This window comes from Rhinoraja longicauda, chromosome 18 (assembly GCF_053455715.1).
Source record: "Rhinoraja longicauda isolate Sanriku21f chromosome 18, sRhiLon1.1, whole genome shotgun sequence".
NCBI classification, from domain to species: domain Eukaryota; kingdom Metazoa; phylum Chordata; class Chondrichthyes; order Rajiformes; family Arhynchobatidae; genus Rhinoraja; species Rhinoraja longicauda.
Window position 1 is genome coordinate 25203466 of NC_135970.1, and position 18179 is coordinate 25221644.

The 18179-nt window shown below is 41.3% G+C and overlaps 1 protein-coding gene across 3 annotated transcripts in view; it reads right to left on the reverse strand.

Moving 5' to 3' along the window:
• The window catches only part of LOC144602332 (1-aminocyclopropane-1-carboxylate synthase-like protein 1), a 66667-nt gene that overhangs the window by 32481 nt on the left and 16007 nt on the right, over nucleotides 1-18179 (reverse strand). For 2 of the 3 annotated variants that reach the window (XM_078415323.1, XM_078415322.1), the window contains 2 exons: nucleotides 4284-4958; nucleotides 1379-2025 (listed from right to left, as the gene is read on the reverse strand). In XM_078415323.1, the coding sequence (XP_078271449.1) occupies nucleotides 1379-2025; nucleotides 4284-4944 (1308 nt within the window). In that variant the 5' untranslated portion in view covers nucleotides 4945-4958. Of the gene's footprint in view, nucleotides 1-1378; nucleotides 2026-4283; nucleotides 4959-8878; nucleotides 9191-18179 lie in introns of those variants that run through there. The other variant, XM_078415321.1, reaches the window with a different exon arrangement.

Sequence of the window (18179 nt, forward strand, 5' to 3'; positions counted from 1 at the left end):
ATTTAATTTAAGGCATGTAGAATGCCATGTGAATTTTCACTGACTCTGCTTTGGAACATTAATAGTTACATTATTTACACACAACAAACTGTATTTAAAACAACAGATATTTCCGGAGATGAATTTTCCAGCTTTCTGAAATCCGCAGTTTTTGCTGATTTATGAGAATGGAAAGGAGAGAAAATATTCTTCTCATCTCTGTACATCAGCCACACTGCAAACATAAATCATACAATGATTTCCAGGAAGACCAAAGGAAATGATAAACAAAAGACATTGTTCCTGGCACATAATGACTAATGGAAACCTTCTCCCATAGATTTAGTAAATGTAAGATTAACATGCCCATTTAAAACATTCAGCTAATAAATTTGCATATCTAAAAGAGTTTTTAGATCTCTGTTTACTTCAATTTTAAGAACAGCAAAAAACTATTCATAATTCCATCAATTATCAACATTTCTTAGTATAATGAAGATTAAAACTGAATCAAATTTCATCGACGTGGTTTGTAAACTTTCTCATTGACTGCATTGGAATGAAGATTAAATACGCTTGATGTTGTATTACAAAGTGATCAAAACTCAACACTGCAGAGAAATAGAAATAACTTTAACAACTACCGATAAAATTCCTGTAACAGCTTTCCGTGGGTAAGTGCAGTGATCCAGAATGGTGCAAAAAACAAACTGCTGGAGGAACTCAGCAGGTCAGGCAGAGTCTGTACAGGCAAAGGGAAAGTTAATGTTTTGGATCACAACCCTGCATCAGTCATGATACAGAGTCATGCATCACCCAAAACTTCGACTATCTCTTTGTCTCCATTGATGTTGCCTGACTCGCTGAATTCCTTCAGCAATTTGCATTTTGCTCCAGTCTCCTGTGGATAGAAAACTATGCCTAGGCAATAAACCTGTGTGCAGAGTAGTGCCCAAAGCAAACATGAAACTTAATGTATCATATTCATAATGCACATAAATAATATTAAAAGGATCAAGACTGTAACATTTTTCATATGTACCAAACTGCAAGGTAAGTAAACCCAAGCCCATGAATATCTCAAGACAATTGAGTGTCAATTTACCACCATCTCCACATAATATTAAACATTTAAAGATTGTGCTAGATTTGTACAGCTTTATACATACAAATTAATTTTTCACATTGACCCAAAGTCTCTTAAATAAATGTTATTACTGTGTCTTAAAAATCAAAGCCCAGAATCCTGGTAAAATATATTAACCAATCTGAAATTGTATATAGATTTAAATTAGGTAGCTAACATATCCCAAACAGAAAGTGATTGAATATAAATGTCCAAACTAAAGTAGTAATTCAGGCCTACACCTGGTTATTTAACGCAGCTTAATAGACTCACATTCGGATTTTTGTCTTCATCGTACTTATCTGCGTGATGCGCAGGAGAATCTTTCTGAAATATTCCAAAAAAATTCTTAATTTCATTTCCTCTTTTCGATAAATAAATACTTGAGTGAAGATGCTGGAATGTTGGATTCAATTCTGCATGAGTTGTAACATCGCTCAATCCATTTGGTAAAGGTTTGTTCTGATGCTGGAGCACTCTACTGCTACCATCTTTGGAGGTGGAGGCTGAGCTCGGGCTACCAACTGTTTCAGTAGCTTGGTCAGAAGACTGTGAGAAGACCCGGCTGAGGTCCAAGCCCAAGTTCTGCACGGAGCCACCGTGCCGAAGCTCATTCACCATCTGAGCAAAGATGGTGAACATTCTGTACTCGTGCTCCCTTTCCAGCTCCATCCGGCGCTGTTCCAGTTGCATCCGCCGGTCCTCTAGTTCCATGTCCCGTTGCATTCTGCGTTCCTCCATTTGCAGGAAACGTTCCTCCACTACTCTCTGCGCTGTGAGAAATTTAAGAAGAATGTCATCCAAGGGATCCTTCACCCGGGGTGGCTTCCTCTTCCGGCGAAGTCTGTGGAGGGTGGAAAATGCAGGCCCTGAGGTGTGCATTCCTGAAGACGTGCCACCTATATTCTGACTGACATAGTCTGAAATAAAGAAATACAGATTTAATCCAAAAATACATTGCTTACGGTTCCAAAAAACTGCAACACTTTTATTTGTGGTCATAATAATGAAGTAATGCATCTAAAGAGACTATTCAAGGTTGAACTCGTATATCAGTGTTAGCTCAGTGACACCATCTCTCCTTAGGAGATGTTCTTCTTCAGGATTTGCATACATCTTGGCTGTTTCTTCTGCCAAACATTGCCCCTTCCACCTGGCACAAATGGCACATCGGAACATGACCACTTCCCAATTCCCATGTGAAGTGCTGACTGGCAAATAAATGACTGCTCCTTTGATTAAATGGGTAATAAACATCAGCCCTGGCAGCAATGTTCACATCCCTGGAGTATGTAAATACAGTATTCATGGAAGGGTGTATTCATGAAATCCTGTCATTTAGAGGTGATGCTTTGTTTTGGATGAGACTTTGGCAATGCCATATTCCTATAATACATCAACAAACAGGAATCTTCCCTGTTTCCCGCTCGGTGGTTTTTCAAAACCAATATTATCAAAATAGGCTACCTTTTCATCAATTAATTGCTGCTTGTAAAAAGAAAATTTGCTGTGTATAAATTGGCTGCCATGTTTCCTTATGCTGCACATACAGTTTAAAAAACACCCCTCATCCTCCAGCGCTCCATAGAATAGAGACCCAGCCTACTCAATCTTTCCCCACACCGTCTAGTCATGGCAACATCCTCGTAAATCTTTTCTGAACCCTTTTAAGCTTGACAATATCTTTCCTATAACATGGTGCCCAGAACTGAACACAATACTCTAAATGCAGTCTCACCAATGTCTTATACAACTGCAACATGACCTCCGTGACCTTAGAGACTCAATACTCTGACTAATGAAAGCCAATGTGCCAAAAGTATTTTTGACCACCTTATCTACCAGCGACTCGACCTTCAAGGAACCATGCACTTGTACTCCTAGATCCCTCTGTTCTACAACACTACCCAGAGGCCTACCATTTACTGCATAGGTCCTGCCTTCGTTCGACGTACCAAAAGGCAACACCTCACACTTTTCTGTATTACATTCCACAACCATTCCTCCGCCCACCTGGTCAATTGATCCAGATCCTGCTGCAATCTTTCACAACCATCTTCACTATTTGCAAAACCACGAACTTTTTTATCATCAGATGTAAATGTAAATGTTTAGTTTAGTTTAGAGATACAGTGCGGAAACAGGCCCTTCGGCCCACCGAGTCCGCACCAACCGGCGATCCCCACACATTAACGCTATCCTACATATACTAGGGACAGTTTATACTTATACCACTTATACAAACTCAAGCCAATTAACCTACAAACCTGTACGTCTTTGGAGTGTGGGAGGAAACCGAAGATCTCGGAGTAAACCCACGCGGTCACAGGGAGAACGTACAAACTCCGTACAGGCAGCACCCGTAATCGGGACCGAACCCGCGTCACTGGCGCTGCAAGCGCTGTAAGGCAGCAACTCTACTGCTGCGCCACCATGCTGCCCCAAATGTCTACCACTCCTTTTATGAAGACAAAACTGACATTTGTTAACCCAAGTGGCAAATAATGAACAGAAGCGGTATAATACAACCATATTAAGTCCTCCAGTTTCATCTACAGTTTTATATAAAATGCTTTATGAAATTTAATTGAGAGGTAACATACATCAAATGACTGCGATTTCTTGGCACCACTGGCTGGTCAAGAATAATAAGTGTCCTATTGTACTAGTAACACTGTATTTCTATAAAATTCACATTGTTTTTATTCTTCAACAGATCAAAACAACTATTTGAATACTTTAAGCCACATTCCAGTGAACAGAAAACAAAAAATAAATAAAATTGAGCAAAAATAAGCGCAAGAGTCAAGGAAAGAAAGGGATGGAGTGGGATCAAGGGATGTGATAAGAGAGTTTGAAGTCATGTGTTGGAGATTAATGGATGATTCATCGAAAGAGAAAGGGTCAGGTTTGTAGGATTGGTGCCAAGGTAATGGTTGGGCTCATTAACATTGTCACTAAATGAGCCCAAGAGTTTTTGCAGGGAAATGGATAGGCACTAGAGGGGGTAGAGAAGGGAAAGAAATCAAAGTTAAGAATGTGGATGAGAGCCAGGAATAGAGAAAGGGAAACAGGGAAGATAAAAGTAGATAAGAAAAGAATATGATAAGAAATAAGAAAGAAAAAATATAAATTAAAGACAGAAAAAGATAGAGCAAAAAGTTATTTTAATACCAACCTGATGGAGAAATGGTATTCTCTGATGGAACATCGACCCTAATAGCTGATGACCCATCATGTTGTCCTCCTTCCAAAAGACTCCCATCCATTCCGTGATCATCTCCACTCTGCTGAAGTACAAGAGAGGGCGGTGGTTCAGGAGTCTCACTGTGTTCATCCGAATCCACTTCTTCACATTTTATATCCATTAATTCCTGAGGATGATGCGAATGAGAAATGCCAAGTGGAGGAGAAGTCAGATGATGGTGGTGATGATGATGAATGTAGCCATCTCCTGTTGTCAGAATACCTGGTGGCATCTGCTGTGTTATCACCGTGTTACCTACTGTACTATAACAAATATTTGGTCTGTTGGACAGCACTCTATCCATCACCTCAAAGAACTTCCAGGTTCTGCCGCCTCTACAGATTTTGTTGTTATCCTTAATTCTTCTGTATTCAAGTTTCATTTTTTTAATCTTCTCCCTACACTGGTCTCCAGTTCTGTGGATACCTTTTTCCCTCAAGACTTCAGCTATCCTGTTGAAGACGTGCTGATTCCGTAGGCAACTCTCCAACTCCATCTGAACTGATTCATCGGCCCAAAGCTGCAGCAACTCCACCACCTCAGGATCTGACCAGTTACTTCCTCGCTCATATTTTTTGCCTCGGAAATCCATCACATCTCACTAGGCTGGAAGACATTAAGTGTAAAATTATATATTTTTAGATGCTTATTTGCAATATCATTATACAATCCAGCAAAACATATTAAGCAAATATCATATGAAAACGTTCATGTTCACAGTAAAGTCATGATAGACCGTTTAAATAATCTATGCTCCCTGAATGAACTTTACATCCTTCTATTAAATGTATCGAAACTACAAAGCTCTATTTACTCAGATATGTGGCTAGGAGCAGTTTGGTAAAATATCAACATATTTATAATAGATTGGATTAGATATGGGATTAACAAGTAACCACACTAATATTACAAACATAATTTAACTGATAAATACTAACTCAAGCCAGTGTTACGATTGTGTAAAACACACACTGTATGGGTTATAGGTGAGCTTAAGGGGGAATTGACCTTATTCAATTGGCATCAGTCTATCCATCAGCAGAGGAAACAGAGGAAGAAAACTGCTTTAGGGTGGAGATGCTGATCCATAGTCCAGTTTGTGGAGAAGATAGTGTATAAATCATACTACAATCAAAACTGTTTATATGAAAACAAATCAAGAGAAACATCATTATTGTTCAGGAACTGATGGCGTTCTTACAAAAACATATGTTCTTGTTCACATAGAGCCATACAACACGGAAACAGGACCTTTGCTCTAACTTGCCCATGCCAACCAGGATGTCCCATTTACACTAGTCCCAGCTGCCCACATTTGGCCCATTCTACATCTAAACCTTTCTTATCCATATACCTGTCCAAATGACCTTTAATGATGTTACTGTACCTGCCTCAACTACCGCCTCTGGCAGCTTTTTCCATATATCCGCCACCCTCCATGTAAAATCACTACCCTTCATGTTCCTATTAAATCTTTCCCTCTCACCTTAAACCTATCTCCACTAGTTCTTGATTCCCCTACTCTGGGTAAAAGAGTCTGTGTATTTACCCTTTCTATTCCTCTCATGATCTTATACACCTCTATAAGATCACCCATCGTCTTGCGCTCCAAGAAATAAAGTCCTAGCCTGACCAACTTCTCCCTATAGCTCAGGCCCTCAGGTCCTGGCAGTATCCTCATAAATCTTCTCTGCGCCCTTTCCAGCTTAACAATATTGTTCTGAAAGCAGGATGACTATAACCGAACACAACACCCTGAATGCAGCCTCATCAACATCTTGTACAACTATAACATAACATCCCAACTTCTATACTCAATACCCTGACTGATGAAGACCAATGTATCAAAAGCCTTCATGACCATCCTATCTACTTGTGACAAATTGAACATAAAAAACAGGAGAAGGAGTAGGCCAATTGGAGCTTTAAACCATTCATCAGATCATGGCTGATCTAATCTTGGCCTCAAAATTAATTTATAACTGTTTCCCAATACACGTCGACTCCCTTGTGGTTGAAATGTCTGTCAATTTCCACCTTAAATAAATTCAATGACTCCATCTCCACAAGATAGAGAATTCCAATAAGTCATGACCTTCCAAGAAAATAAATTCATCTTCATATCCTTCTTAGTAGGCCATCCCTATTTCTGAAACTATTTTCTAAATACCCCACACTAAGATAAACGTCATTCCAGCATCCACCCTGTTAATCCCCCTCAACACCATACATGTTCTGGGAAGATCTCTTTAATTCTTTGAAACTCTGAGTACAAGACCTACTTGCTCCATCGCTCTTCATGCATCAATCCCTTCCTTTCAGAAATCATCCCAATGAAACAACAATACACTGCTTCCAGTCAAAGTGCATTCTTCTTTACATATGGAGATCAAGGTGTGGTTCAGCAACAACCTGTAAAATTATGTTAAAACGTACCTACTCTTACACTTTTTGCAAAGAAGGCCGACATTCCATTTGTTTTCCAAATTACTGACTGTACCTGGATGCTAATCCTTTGAGTTTCATGCACTAGGATCCCAGAACCCTTTACATTGCAACATTCTGTGGTTTCAATTAATTTAACTCATAATAATAAAGAATACACAAGAGATTGCATGTGCTGGAGCTTTAGCAAAAAAACAAATTTCGAGAGGAATTCTGCGGGTCACGTAACATATGTGGGGAAATGGACAGAGGATGTTTCTGGTTGGGATCCTTCTTCAGTCTGAAGTAAGGTCTCAACCTGAAACATTGTCTTTCCATTTCCCTCAATAGATACTGCCTGAACCATTAAGTTCCTCTAGCACTTTTTGTTTTGTCCGATAAAAAGGATAGCCTCACACTTTCCAGCACGATATTCCATCTGCCAACATTTCACCCATTCACTTAACCTCTCTATTGTCTTTTGCACGCTGTCTTGGTCCTCTTCATAACCTACCAACCCAATCAATGTAACGGCAAACAGATGATATATCAAAAGGAACAACCATTAGAAGCACAATCCTTATTCAGTTACCAAAAACAGCAAGAGGAATAAATGTATTTTTATTTTTTAACAATTATATAAGAATATTCTGGCACCTATAGAAATTCATAGTAAATTTTAGATGTCGATAACAAATAGGTCTTGTTTCTGACGCGTTATCCTTATTTAAACATTGAATGCAGTTCAACAAAAAGTGTCAAGCTTGGGGTCAAAATTATGAGACGAGGTTCTTGAAACTTAGATATTTTCAATCATGAAAGGAGTGATTAAACAAACGATTTTATAGAAACAATAAAGAAAGTTAAAATGTAATGCAAAGTAAGTGCAACATATGAAGATGTAATACCATTTCAAATTAAACATCAGAAGTGGATTAGAAATAAAGACTGTGGTGCAGTTAGTAGAGCTAATGCCTCACATCCTCAGAGACCCAGGTTTGATCCGGAACTTTGGCATCAGGTCTATCTGTGCTGTCTTTGTGGAGCTTTTGACTGTATGGGTTTCCTCTAGTTGCCCCGATGTCCTCCTACAACCCAAAGACGTCAGAGTTTGTAGGATAATTGGTCTCTGTAAAATGCCCCCAGTATGTAGGAAGTGAGTGCAAAAGTGCGATAACATAGAATTGGTATGAATGGGTGATCAATGGCCAGCATAGACTCAGTGCGTCACTGGGGCTGTTTCTACATTGTATCTTTCAATTGCATTGTTTCAAAGAGAAGCAGACAGGTCGTCACTGGTATTCTGGCCCTGCATTCATCCTTCAGTTCAAATCTGTCCATTAACACTTTGCTATTATGGATAAGTGCCTGTCATATTTCCTACATTAAGGAGGAGTTGAAAAGGTACTGTATTACCTACAAATCAAGTGTGATGTCCTAAAGTAGTAGATGATGGTATTTAAATGTGTTCTTCTTCCTTTGCTTTATAATTATTACCCCCTGAATACTGTTCTACTTACTAACCAAAGACCAAACAAAATAGGCAGATTTTCATGCTAATAAAATTCAACAAAATATTAAAAATTGGAAAGAAGAGGGAATGTTGATTTTAAAGTGGGAAATGAGTGATGACCAAAGTCGAACGTGTGTGGAGACCGATTCTGCTGTGCATGTAGCAATTGGCAGAAGATGCTGACTTGGTTGGACCTGGTGGCGGGGGGGGGGGGGGGGGGTTTGTTGGCTGTTGCGAATTGGAGAAACTGGTTGTTTGCCTTGGGCATGATTGATACCCACGACGCAGGAGAAGCGGAGCAGTAAGTTGATAATAAATCCTTTCCGGTAACAAAATAACTGTCCACAACAACAGTAAAACACAGTTCCGCGACAGGCAACATCTTTCAAACTAGTCTTGTCATCACGCCCAAAACAAAATCAATGGAATGGAAATCCTCTCTTTAAAATGCAATGGTTAAACATCTTTGCATCTTGGTTGAGTTTTTTTAATTGTTGCCATTTCAATTTCATCCAACGTCTCTGCAGTGAGTGTGTTTGGAAACTTCAGTGGGGGGTGGGGGGTAAAGTATTCCGTTCCTGTACATCACCTGAAAGAGCTGCCATCAGAGAGTGGTCGCCAAGTACCAGATGCACCGAGCCCTGCTCTCACTCTGCTTCATCCCGGGTTTGTCTCGCCACAAACAATCCGCCCGGTTGTCCCACTTGCTTTATGGGCCAAGTGATGCCATGGGCGCGGTGATGTGCGGTGTCCTGTGCTGTACTGTGCTGTGCTGTACTGTACTGTGCTGTGCTGTGCTGTACTGTACTGCCGGCCGCCTTTGTTTGCTTTGGTAATGTGTGAAGAGTTAGCAGGGTCCGGGTCGGGTCGGATCGTTTGCTTCTTCGGCACAAGTGTGTGATTTACATCCGGGTTGACGGCACATGCGTGCTGTCCTTATTCCGGGATAACTTTGGCCCGTGTCAGTCAGTCAGTGGCTGCTGCTGTGCGAATGAGAGCCAGTGGAAAGAGCGAGAGAAAGTGTGGGAGAAGAGGGGAGAGCGGGCGCTGGGAGAGTCAGAGACAGCACACCCCGATGGCAGGGGCTGGCAGCGCAGCAAACTCGCCTTCAGACTCCCCCCTTCCTTGGTATCACATCACCCGGGCCATCACGGGACCAACCTACACAGCGGGGCAGCTAGCCTGGCTTTGGGGAGTGCAACATGGCATGGGGCCATCACGGGACCAACCTACACAGCGGGGCAGCTAGCCTGGCTTTGGGGAGTGCAACATGGCATGGAGCCAACTCAGGACAACCTACACAGCGGGGCAGCTAGCCTGGCTTTGAGGAGTGCAACATGGCATTGGGCCAACTCAGGACAACCTACACAGCGGGGCAACTAGCCTGGCTTTGAGAGGTACAACATGGCATGGGGCCATCACGGGACCAACCTACACAGCGAGGTAGCAAGCCTGGCTTTGACAGGTGCAACATGGCATGGGGCCAACTCAGGACAACCTACAGTTGCTGCAGCGCGCAGGAACGAACTGCCAGGTGCTAGTTTACAAAGAAGACAGATACAAAAATAGTGGGAGTAACTCAGCGGGACAGGCAGCATCTCTGGAGAGAAGGAATGAGTGACAGTTCGGGTCGAGACCCTTCTTCAGGCTGAGAGTCAGGGAGAGAGGGAGACCAAAGATATGGTGTGCAAACGACAGATCAGGGCAGACGTTTGACCAAGGAAATGTAGAATGGTTTATTGTTAGCGATGGGGAAATTGACAACGAGGCATACAATCAGTCAAAATGAATCAAGAGAACAATGAAACGAGTTGGGGAACTAGGGCGGGGGAGGGAAAGACAGAGGAGTGGAATTCTCTGACTCAGATGGCAGTGGAGGCCAATTCTCTGAATACATTCAAGAGAGAGCTAGATAGAGCTCTTAAGGATAGCGGAGTCAGGGGATATGGGGAGAAAGCAGGAACGGGGTACTGATTGAGAATGATCAGCCATGATCACATTGAATGGCGGTGCTGGCTCGAAGGGCCGAATGGCCTACTCCTGCACCTATTGTCTATTGTCTATTGAGAGCAAAGGAAAGCTAGGGTTTCTTGAAGCTAGAGAAAACGATATTCATATTGCTGGGTTGTAAGCTGCCAAAGAGAAAGCAGCTGCTTTGAGGCACAACATGGTGCTAACTCAAGTCAACGTGTAGTTGCTGCAGTGTAGGAAGGACCTGCAGATGCTGTTTTACTTCGATAGATAGACACAAAATGTTGGAGTAATTCAGCGGGACAGGCAGCATCTCTTTTGAGAAGGAATGGGTGACGTTTCAGGTCGAGACCCTTCTTCAGACTGGTTACTGCAGTCTGGTATAGTCCAGCATAGTTGTAGCAGTTCTGCTACGGGTGTGCACGGGGTAAGACGAGGGCAGGGGTCCCCGGACATCCTCCACTGATACAGTGGAGACCGCCCGGGGGTGAGATAAGGCTGAGACCCCGACCCCCGTCGCCACTCCGAGAGCATTCGAAGTTAAATCATTGAAACGTGCAGCTTGATTTTCAACCTCAGAGTTTATTCATGCAAAAAAAAAGAACGAGCATAACTTAAAATTAGCTAGAAACAGAAAATGTTGGAAATACTCAAGGGGTCAGAAACGTTTTTTTGAGAGACAGTGGTTATTGTCGCACATCAGCTGTGATACACCTGAACTGAATGAATGAATAAGTTTATTGACCAAGTAGGCATATTCAAGGAATGTGCCTTGGTGCTCCGCTCACAAATGACAACACAAACATACAGTTAACAATTAAGAATAAAGTATAAACACATCAAAACAATAAACACATCAAAACAATAAGGATACAACATTACGGTCAAAACATGTGGGTGAAAATAAGCCAGAGCGAAAAAGAGACTACAGACTTTGGTTATTGAGTAGAACTATCACTCGTGGAAAAAAGCTGTTTTTATGTCTGGCTGTAGATGCTTTGACAGTCTGTAGTCGCCTTCCAGACGGATGTGCTTCAAAGAGTTTGTGGCCAGGGTGAGAGGGGTCAGAGATGATCTTGCCCGCTCGCTTCCTGGCCCTTGCAGTGTACAGTTCATCAATGGGGGGAACGTTGCAGCCAATAACCTTCTCAGCTGTGCGAACGATCCGTGGCAGCCTCCGGATGTCGTGCTTGGTGGCTGAGCCAAACCAGACCATGATGGAGAAGGTGAGAACAGACTCAATGATAGCAGTATAGAATTGGACCATCATTGCCTGTGGCAGATTGTGTTTCCTCAGTTGCCGCAGGAAATACATCCTCTGTTGGGCCTTTTTGACCTTTTAGGCAACTGTTAGGCAATTCCAGGTTTTTGTTTACATCTCGCTTTCTCCTGAGCTGAGTGTATTTATTATGTACATCGATCAGCCAAAACATTATGACCAGTTAGACAGGTGCATTGATAGGACAGGTTTGGAGGGATATGGGCCAAACGCGGGCAGATGGGACCAGTGTAGCTGGGACATGTTGGCCTGTGTGGGCAAGTTAGGCTGAAAGGCCTGTTTCCATGCTATATCACTCCATGACTCTATGACTATTTCAATTTCTCTGGGGTATCAGCATTAATAAATCCCAGTACAATCAACCTTGCTGTTGCTAATTAGCCAGCTGCTCGCCATCCTCGGATGGTACAGTCCGTAGCCAGGCTCAGTGTTAAAGCTACTTTTATATATTTTGCAGTCTCCCCTGCAGAAAGTTAGCAGCCATCCACCAGACATGTCACAGTCAGAGTGTGCCATTGTGAAGCAACATTTGGTTGGGCAAAGGGAAAATAATAAACACATACACATTGGTGGATATTTAAATGAGCAGGCCTTGGTTCATAACACCTCATGATTAAATCAACCGTGTGTTGGATGCTATGGTGCAACACAATCCTGTTTGGCCATGGAGATGTGAAACACTGGCTGGCATCAGCACAGTCTGTCACTTGGCCAACTTGTTCTGCCATATTTCCTAAAATCAGATTCAGTTTAGTCCAATTTGGCCTAAAAATGTATTGTTCCCAAAAAGCAATCAAATGATGGTGGATGGGTCGAGAAGCTGAGAACATAAATGTAAAATTAGTGGTAGGCATGTCAAATGTAGTCAGAGTTTGGAATTTGAAAGAATGCTGAAGCAGATTCAATAATCACTTTCAATAGTGAATCGGAAAGATACATAAAGGAAAAAAGGGCAATGGATAAAGATCTATGGAATGCAACAGAGCAGATTATTCTTGCAGAGATCCAGTGGAGACTCGGAAAAACGGAATGATTTCCTTGAGTGCAACAATGATTTGATGATTCTTTTTTTATAGCTTAAATTATTCTAACTTACATGATTGTAACTTGTAAATTTCCCCGGTGTGGGACAAATAAAGGAATAAAAAATATTCTATTACATCTAAGTTAATGAAAATAATAACAACAGAACATTTCTTGTCTTATTCTTCCATTTACACTGCAAAGCATACTCCCAATAGTGTAACAAATCACTTCAAATTCTACCCCTCAAAACAAATACGTTTGGTAGTCAGGTAAACCATACCCTAAATTATGAACTTTAATAAAAATGTACATCATACGATCTCAATTTGTATAATAAAAAGGATTTACTGCCTCAACCAGGCAGCTGCCTTGGTATGCATGTAAAGTAGAACAGTCTTATAACTCAATTCTGAGATCACTATCAACTAAACACAAGTTTTGAAGAACTAACTTTGATTCCAAACATGTTCAATGAGCTTTAAGGAAAAAGTACACAGTGAACTGTCATTTTTTATATTTTTTAACTATTTTTCCATGGAAAGAATTCAAGCATTATTTTTAAGCTGTTCACTTACCACTAAAACATACTTTACTGCCAAATGTTCTGGCTATTGAGATGGAGAGGTTAAAATTCTATCACATGTGAGCATGAACATGTGGTTGTACTTTTCCTCAGGCAGTCTTTCAGGTATCGTCAGGAAGGATGATGGCTTTTGTTATAATTCCAATAGTTCTGAGGTGGATAATGAGACCAATATTGGACCCTCACACCCTGTCACTGGTGGGTAAACAGGTGCTGCCATGATGGCCAAATGCATAATTTTGGAGGAGTTTTGTTTCTTTCGCTGTGTTATGTTGGGATAGCTGTGTGCTCCCAATGAAGGAACTCAAGTTTCTAAGTGCCATCCTGAGTATTCCTTCTCCATTTTCAGAGTTTATGTGCCACGTGTTCCCATAAATTGGTGGTCAATGTTATCCTTTCTCAAGGAAACTTTGACAGTGTTGTTGGAACATTTCCTCCGCTCTCCTAGTATTCTTTTGTCATGGTGCAGTTCAGAGTAGAGTACCTGTTTGGAAGTGTGGGTTTGGGCATGCAAGCAACGTGTCCCACCTATTGGAACCAGTTGAGTGTAGATAGGGTATTGAAGGTGTTGATATTGACTATTGAGATTGTAGGTCTTGACTCCAAGATGTACAGGTTAACAATTATCACTGCTGTATGAGACCTTGAGATTTGTACTCGGTTTGAGGTCTAGATTTTCAAACAGCCTTTTCCTCAGACTGCCAAAGCCTCTGTTAAAGCATTGACGTTGATGTTGAATTACATCATCTATATTTGCCTTTGCTGACACATCACCAAGATATCTCCAAGTGTTGCGAAGACACTCTTGACTTCTCTAGCAGAAAATATCAGAACAGGTTTGATGAAAAAGACCAGGAGAACCTCAAGCTAATTAACACCGAGTAATAAAAGTTCTTAGGTTGGAAACTTCACCAAGCCTTAAAAGAAAATGTTCTGCAGGTGGCTGAAATCCAACAGAAAACCTGTGATCCAAAGTGCAGAAAGAACACGTGTTTTTAATTAATATGTATTTAATATTGACAACTTGAGTCAAAGACTTTGATGGTAATATTTACTTTACTTAAATTATTCCAGTATTACATGCATACATGAAATTACAGATTGGATCAATTGTCCCACTTAATCGGTTAAGTTAGAATTTGATACTTCTCTAGTATATCCTCTAAACTCCAAAGCATGTACAAAGCTATCCCTTTAAACTCAAGTGGTTTATCTAACTGTAATTTATCTTGTGTTTCATACGAAACCTAATTGATCATAAGCAAAATAAACATATGTTAAAGACACTAGTGGAGTGATTGGTTTGCCTGTGACCCAGGTGTTAATCTTTAATTGGCAGCCAACCAATGCTGACTTCCTCTTTTGACTACAGCACCATAGACTGTTGTGCAGTGGGTTTTTTATGTCCAAAATTTATTAGTCCCACTGCAGTATCTTTCCACTTGGTCAAAGCTGATGACCAGAATTGCTTTTCTTCTTTGGATCCCTCAACACCAGTTAATCAATGGAGGCTTCCCAAGGTCGGAAGATGTTCTTGCAGTTGACTAAGCCGTCTGCCTGCACCATGCCAAAGTCAGGTCTCCCATATTTTGTCATCTGTGAGAAATAATTCAGACAGATCATAGCAACAGAGTTAATAAAAATCTTTATGTGTAGGAAGGAACTGCAGATGCTGGTTTAAACTGAAGAAAGAAACAAAAAGCTGCCATATCTCAGCAGGTCAGGCAGAATCTATGGAGAAAAAGAATAGGTGACGTTTAAGGTAAAATAGGTGACATTTAAGGATGTTGTATAGGGCCCTGGTAAGACCACATCTGGAGTATTGTGTACAGTTTTGGTCTCCTAATTTGCAGAAGGACATCCTTGTAATTGAGACAGTGCAGCATAGGTTCACAAAATTGATCCCTGGGATGGCGGGACTGTCATATGAGGAAAGATTGAAAAGACTAGGCTTGTATTCACTGGAGTTTAGAAGGATGAGAGGGAATCTTATAGAAACATATAAAATTATAAAAGGACTGGACAAGCTAGATGCAGGAAAAATGTTCCCAATGTTGGGCGAGTCCATAACCAGGGGCCACAGTCTTAGAATAAAGGGGAGGCCATTTAAAACTGAGGTGAGAAAAAACTTTTTCACCCAGAGAGTTGTGAATTTGTGGAATTCTCTGCCACAGAGGGCAGTGGAAGCCAAATCACTGGATGGATTTAAGAGAGAGTTAGATAGAGCTCTAGGGGCTCATGGAATCAAGGGATATAGGGAGAAGGCAGGCACGGGTTATTGATTGGGGACGATCAGCCATGATCACAGTGAATGGCGGTGCTCGAAGGGCCAAATGGCCTCCTCCTGCACCTATTTTCTATGTTTCTATGTTTCTATGTCAAGACACTTCTTCAGACTCAGGGTCAGGGGGCTCTCAGTCTGAAGAAGTCTCGACCCAAAATGCCAACTATTCCTTTTCTCCAGAAATGCTGCCTGATCCGCTGAGTTACTCCAGCTTTTTGTGTTTATCTTTAATAAAAATCTTGTTGGCTTTCCAAAGCATGTTGGTCCAAAAAAATGAATCAACTACTATTGCAGGCCTTATGAACTAGTCAAGTAACAGTGCAACTGATACTACAGCCACGGACACTAACACCTTGATGATAATGAACTATTTTTCCATTGGTTATTTCTGTAACATTCAAATAGCTCCTGCTGCTTACATTAATTTAACTTGGTGAGTAGTTAACCCAATTCCACATACTATAGTCCACAGTCAACCCAATTCCACATACTATAATCTGTGGAAGTAACTCAATATTCATACCAACACCTCTCTCTGCCACTCGCCATAGTTTGATCTCTAGGGTAGTCTTGAAAACACACTTTGAATGAGGATACAAAGAAACAATAAAATGTTCTCCCTGCAAAGTAATTTAACAAAGAAAGTAGTTCCATTTCTAGAGAATGCTGTTACTTCTCATCCAACCTCTTCAGATTATTGGACAATTTCCTGATATCCTCAGTGATATAACGAACATTGAAATCCATTATATAATTGGGGCCCTCCATCCAGGTCACTAAAATCATACATGTCCTAAAGTGTAAGCGGTGTGCTCATGAGGAGTGGGGGGGGGGGTGTCATCATCTCATGAGTATAACTAATTTTCCTACTCATATTCAATACTTTTCTCTGCCAATTCAAGTCACGTGGATCACTATCTCATTTTCCTTTGTGTCTCATTGCAGTTGTAGTTTAGCGTCTCGTGCTATAATTCTCCCTTTGCACATTTACAGCATTGAAAGCTTCCAATGAGTACGAAGGGTTCCAGCCTTCCAGGGCAATAACTGATAATGAACCCTAGATAGACACAAAAAGCTGGAGTAACTCAGTGGGACTTGTAGCATCTCTGGAGAGAAGGAATGGGTGTTGTTCTCCAGAGATGCTGCCTGCTCCCACTGAGTTACTGCAGCTTTTTGTGTCTATCTTCGGTTTAAACCAGCATCTGTAGTTCCTTCTTACCCAGATAATGAACCCTTTTGCTTCCTAAGCCGTTGAGCATTACTTTTTAACTCCACAGCCTGAAAAGTCATACTGATGTAGAAACAAGGAACTGCAGATACTGGTTTTCAAAAAAAGACACAAAGGTCTGGAGTAACTCAGCGGGTCAGGCAGCATCTCTGGAGAATATGGATAAATTATGTCTCGGGTTGGGACTCTTATTCAGACTGTTTATAGGGTGGGGAAAGAAAGCTGGAAGAGAGGAGAGTTAGGACCAAAGATACTAGAGGACCAAGATGGACCACTCCGCTGAAATCGCCTATACTGAAGTGTAGTACACAAAGGAGCCATTTTAGTAGGCAAAACCAGCCGTCTGCTCTGCCTCTCGCAGTGTAATCAGTGTTTCGGGGAAACAGTATGTGTAATGAAACCATTAAAATGCAGAATATATCTCTATCAATTCACAGATTTTTGTTATTTAAAAAAAATGTTTCTGCAAGTTCTGCCTACTAAAATGGCGCCGTGACGTACTACGGTTTTTAGGGTCGAGTGGTCTATCTTGCTCCTCTAGTATCTTTGGTTAGGACAAAGCCTGGTAGGTAATAGGTGTATACAAATGAGGGTGGGCTTTGGTTGGCAGATGGTTCGACAAAGGGCCAGAGACGAAAAGACAGGTGTGAGATAAAAGTATTGACGAGTGACACTAGAGGATGGAATGTAGGTGGAAGAGGAGGGAAAGGGACGAAATAGGTGCAAGTCCAGGTGGGGCACAGGCGAGAGAGGAGGGGGGTTTGTAATCACCTACAATTGGAGAATTCAATGTTCATACTTTTGGGTTGTGAGCCCATCTACAAGCTGGATTGACTATTTAATGAACCAAAATTAATGCAAACTGAAAGGTCAGAGTGTCATTGGGAATTTTAAAACATGCCTAGCCATGATTGGATAAAGATAGACACAAAGAACTGCATATCTTGGCTTACAATAAAAAGACACAAAGTAATTCAATGGGTCAGGCAGCATCTCTGGAGAACATGGATAAGCAACGTTACAGGTTGGAAGAAGAGACCTGACTGGAAACATTGCCTATCCATGTTCTCTAGGGATGCTGCCTGACCCACTGTGTTACTCCAACACTTTATGTCTTTTTTTCTATGATAGGATAAATTGACAAGTTGAGGAGATATACATTATCAATATATGTCAAAAAAAGGTAGAGTGTACAGATGGAAACAGTGGAGGGAGTGGACAGTGGAGCAATGTGTAATAGACAGATGGTGAAGGGACTGGGTATATCAGAAGAAGAGAATGGGACAGAGAGGGAAAAGGTTCCCTGAATTTGGAGAATTTAACGTTCATGCTATTTGGTAGGCGGTGGTCTAGTCTACATTTTGTTTTACCATTGAGAGCACTGAATGCTAAAGGCAAGGTTGGAAGAGGTGCAAGAGCCACTCTGTTTTACCTGGAAGGGTTGTTTAGGTACCTGGATGGTGATGAGGGAGGAGATGTAATGACAGGTGTTATACTTCATATGATTGCAGTGGAATGA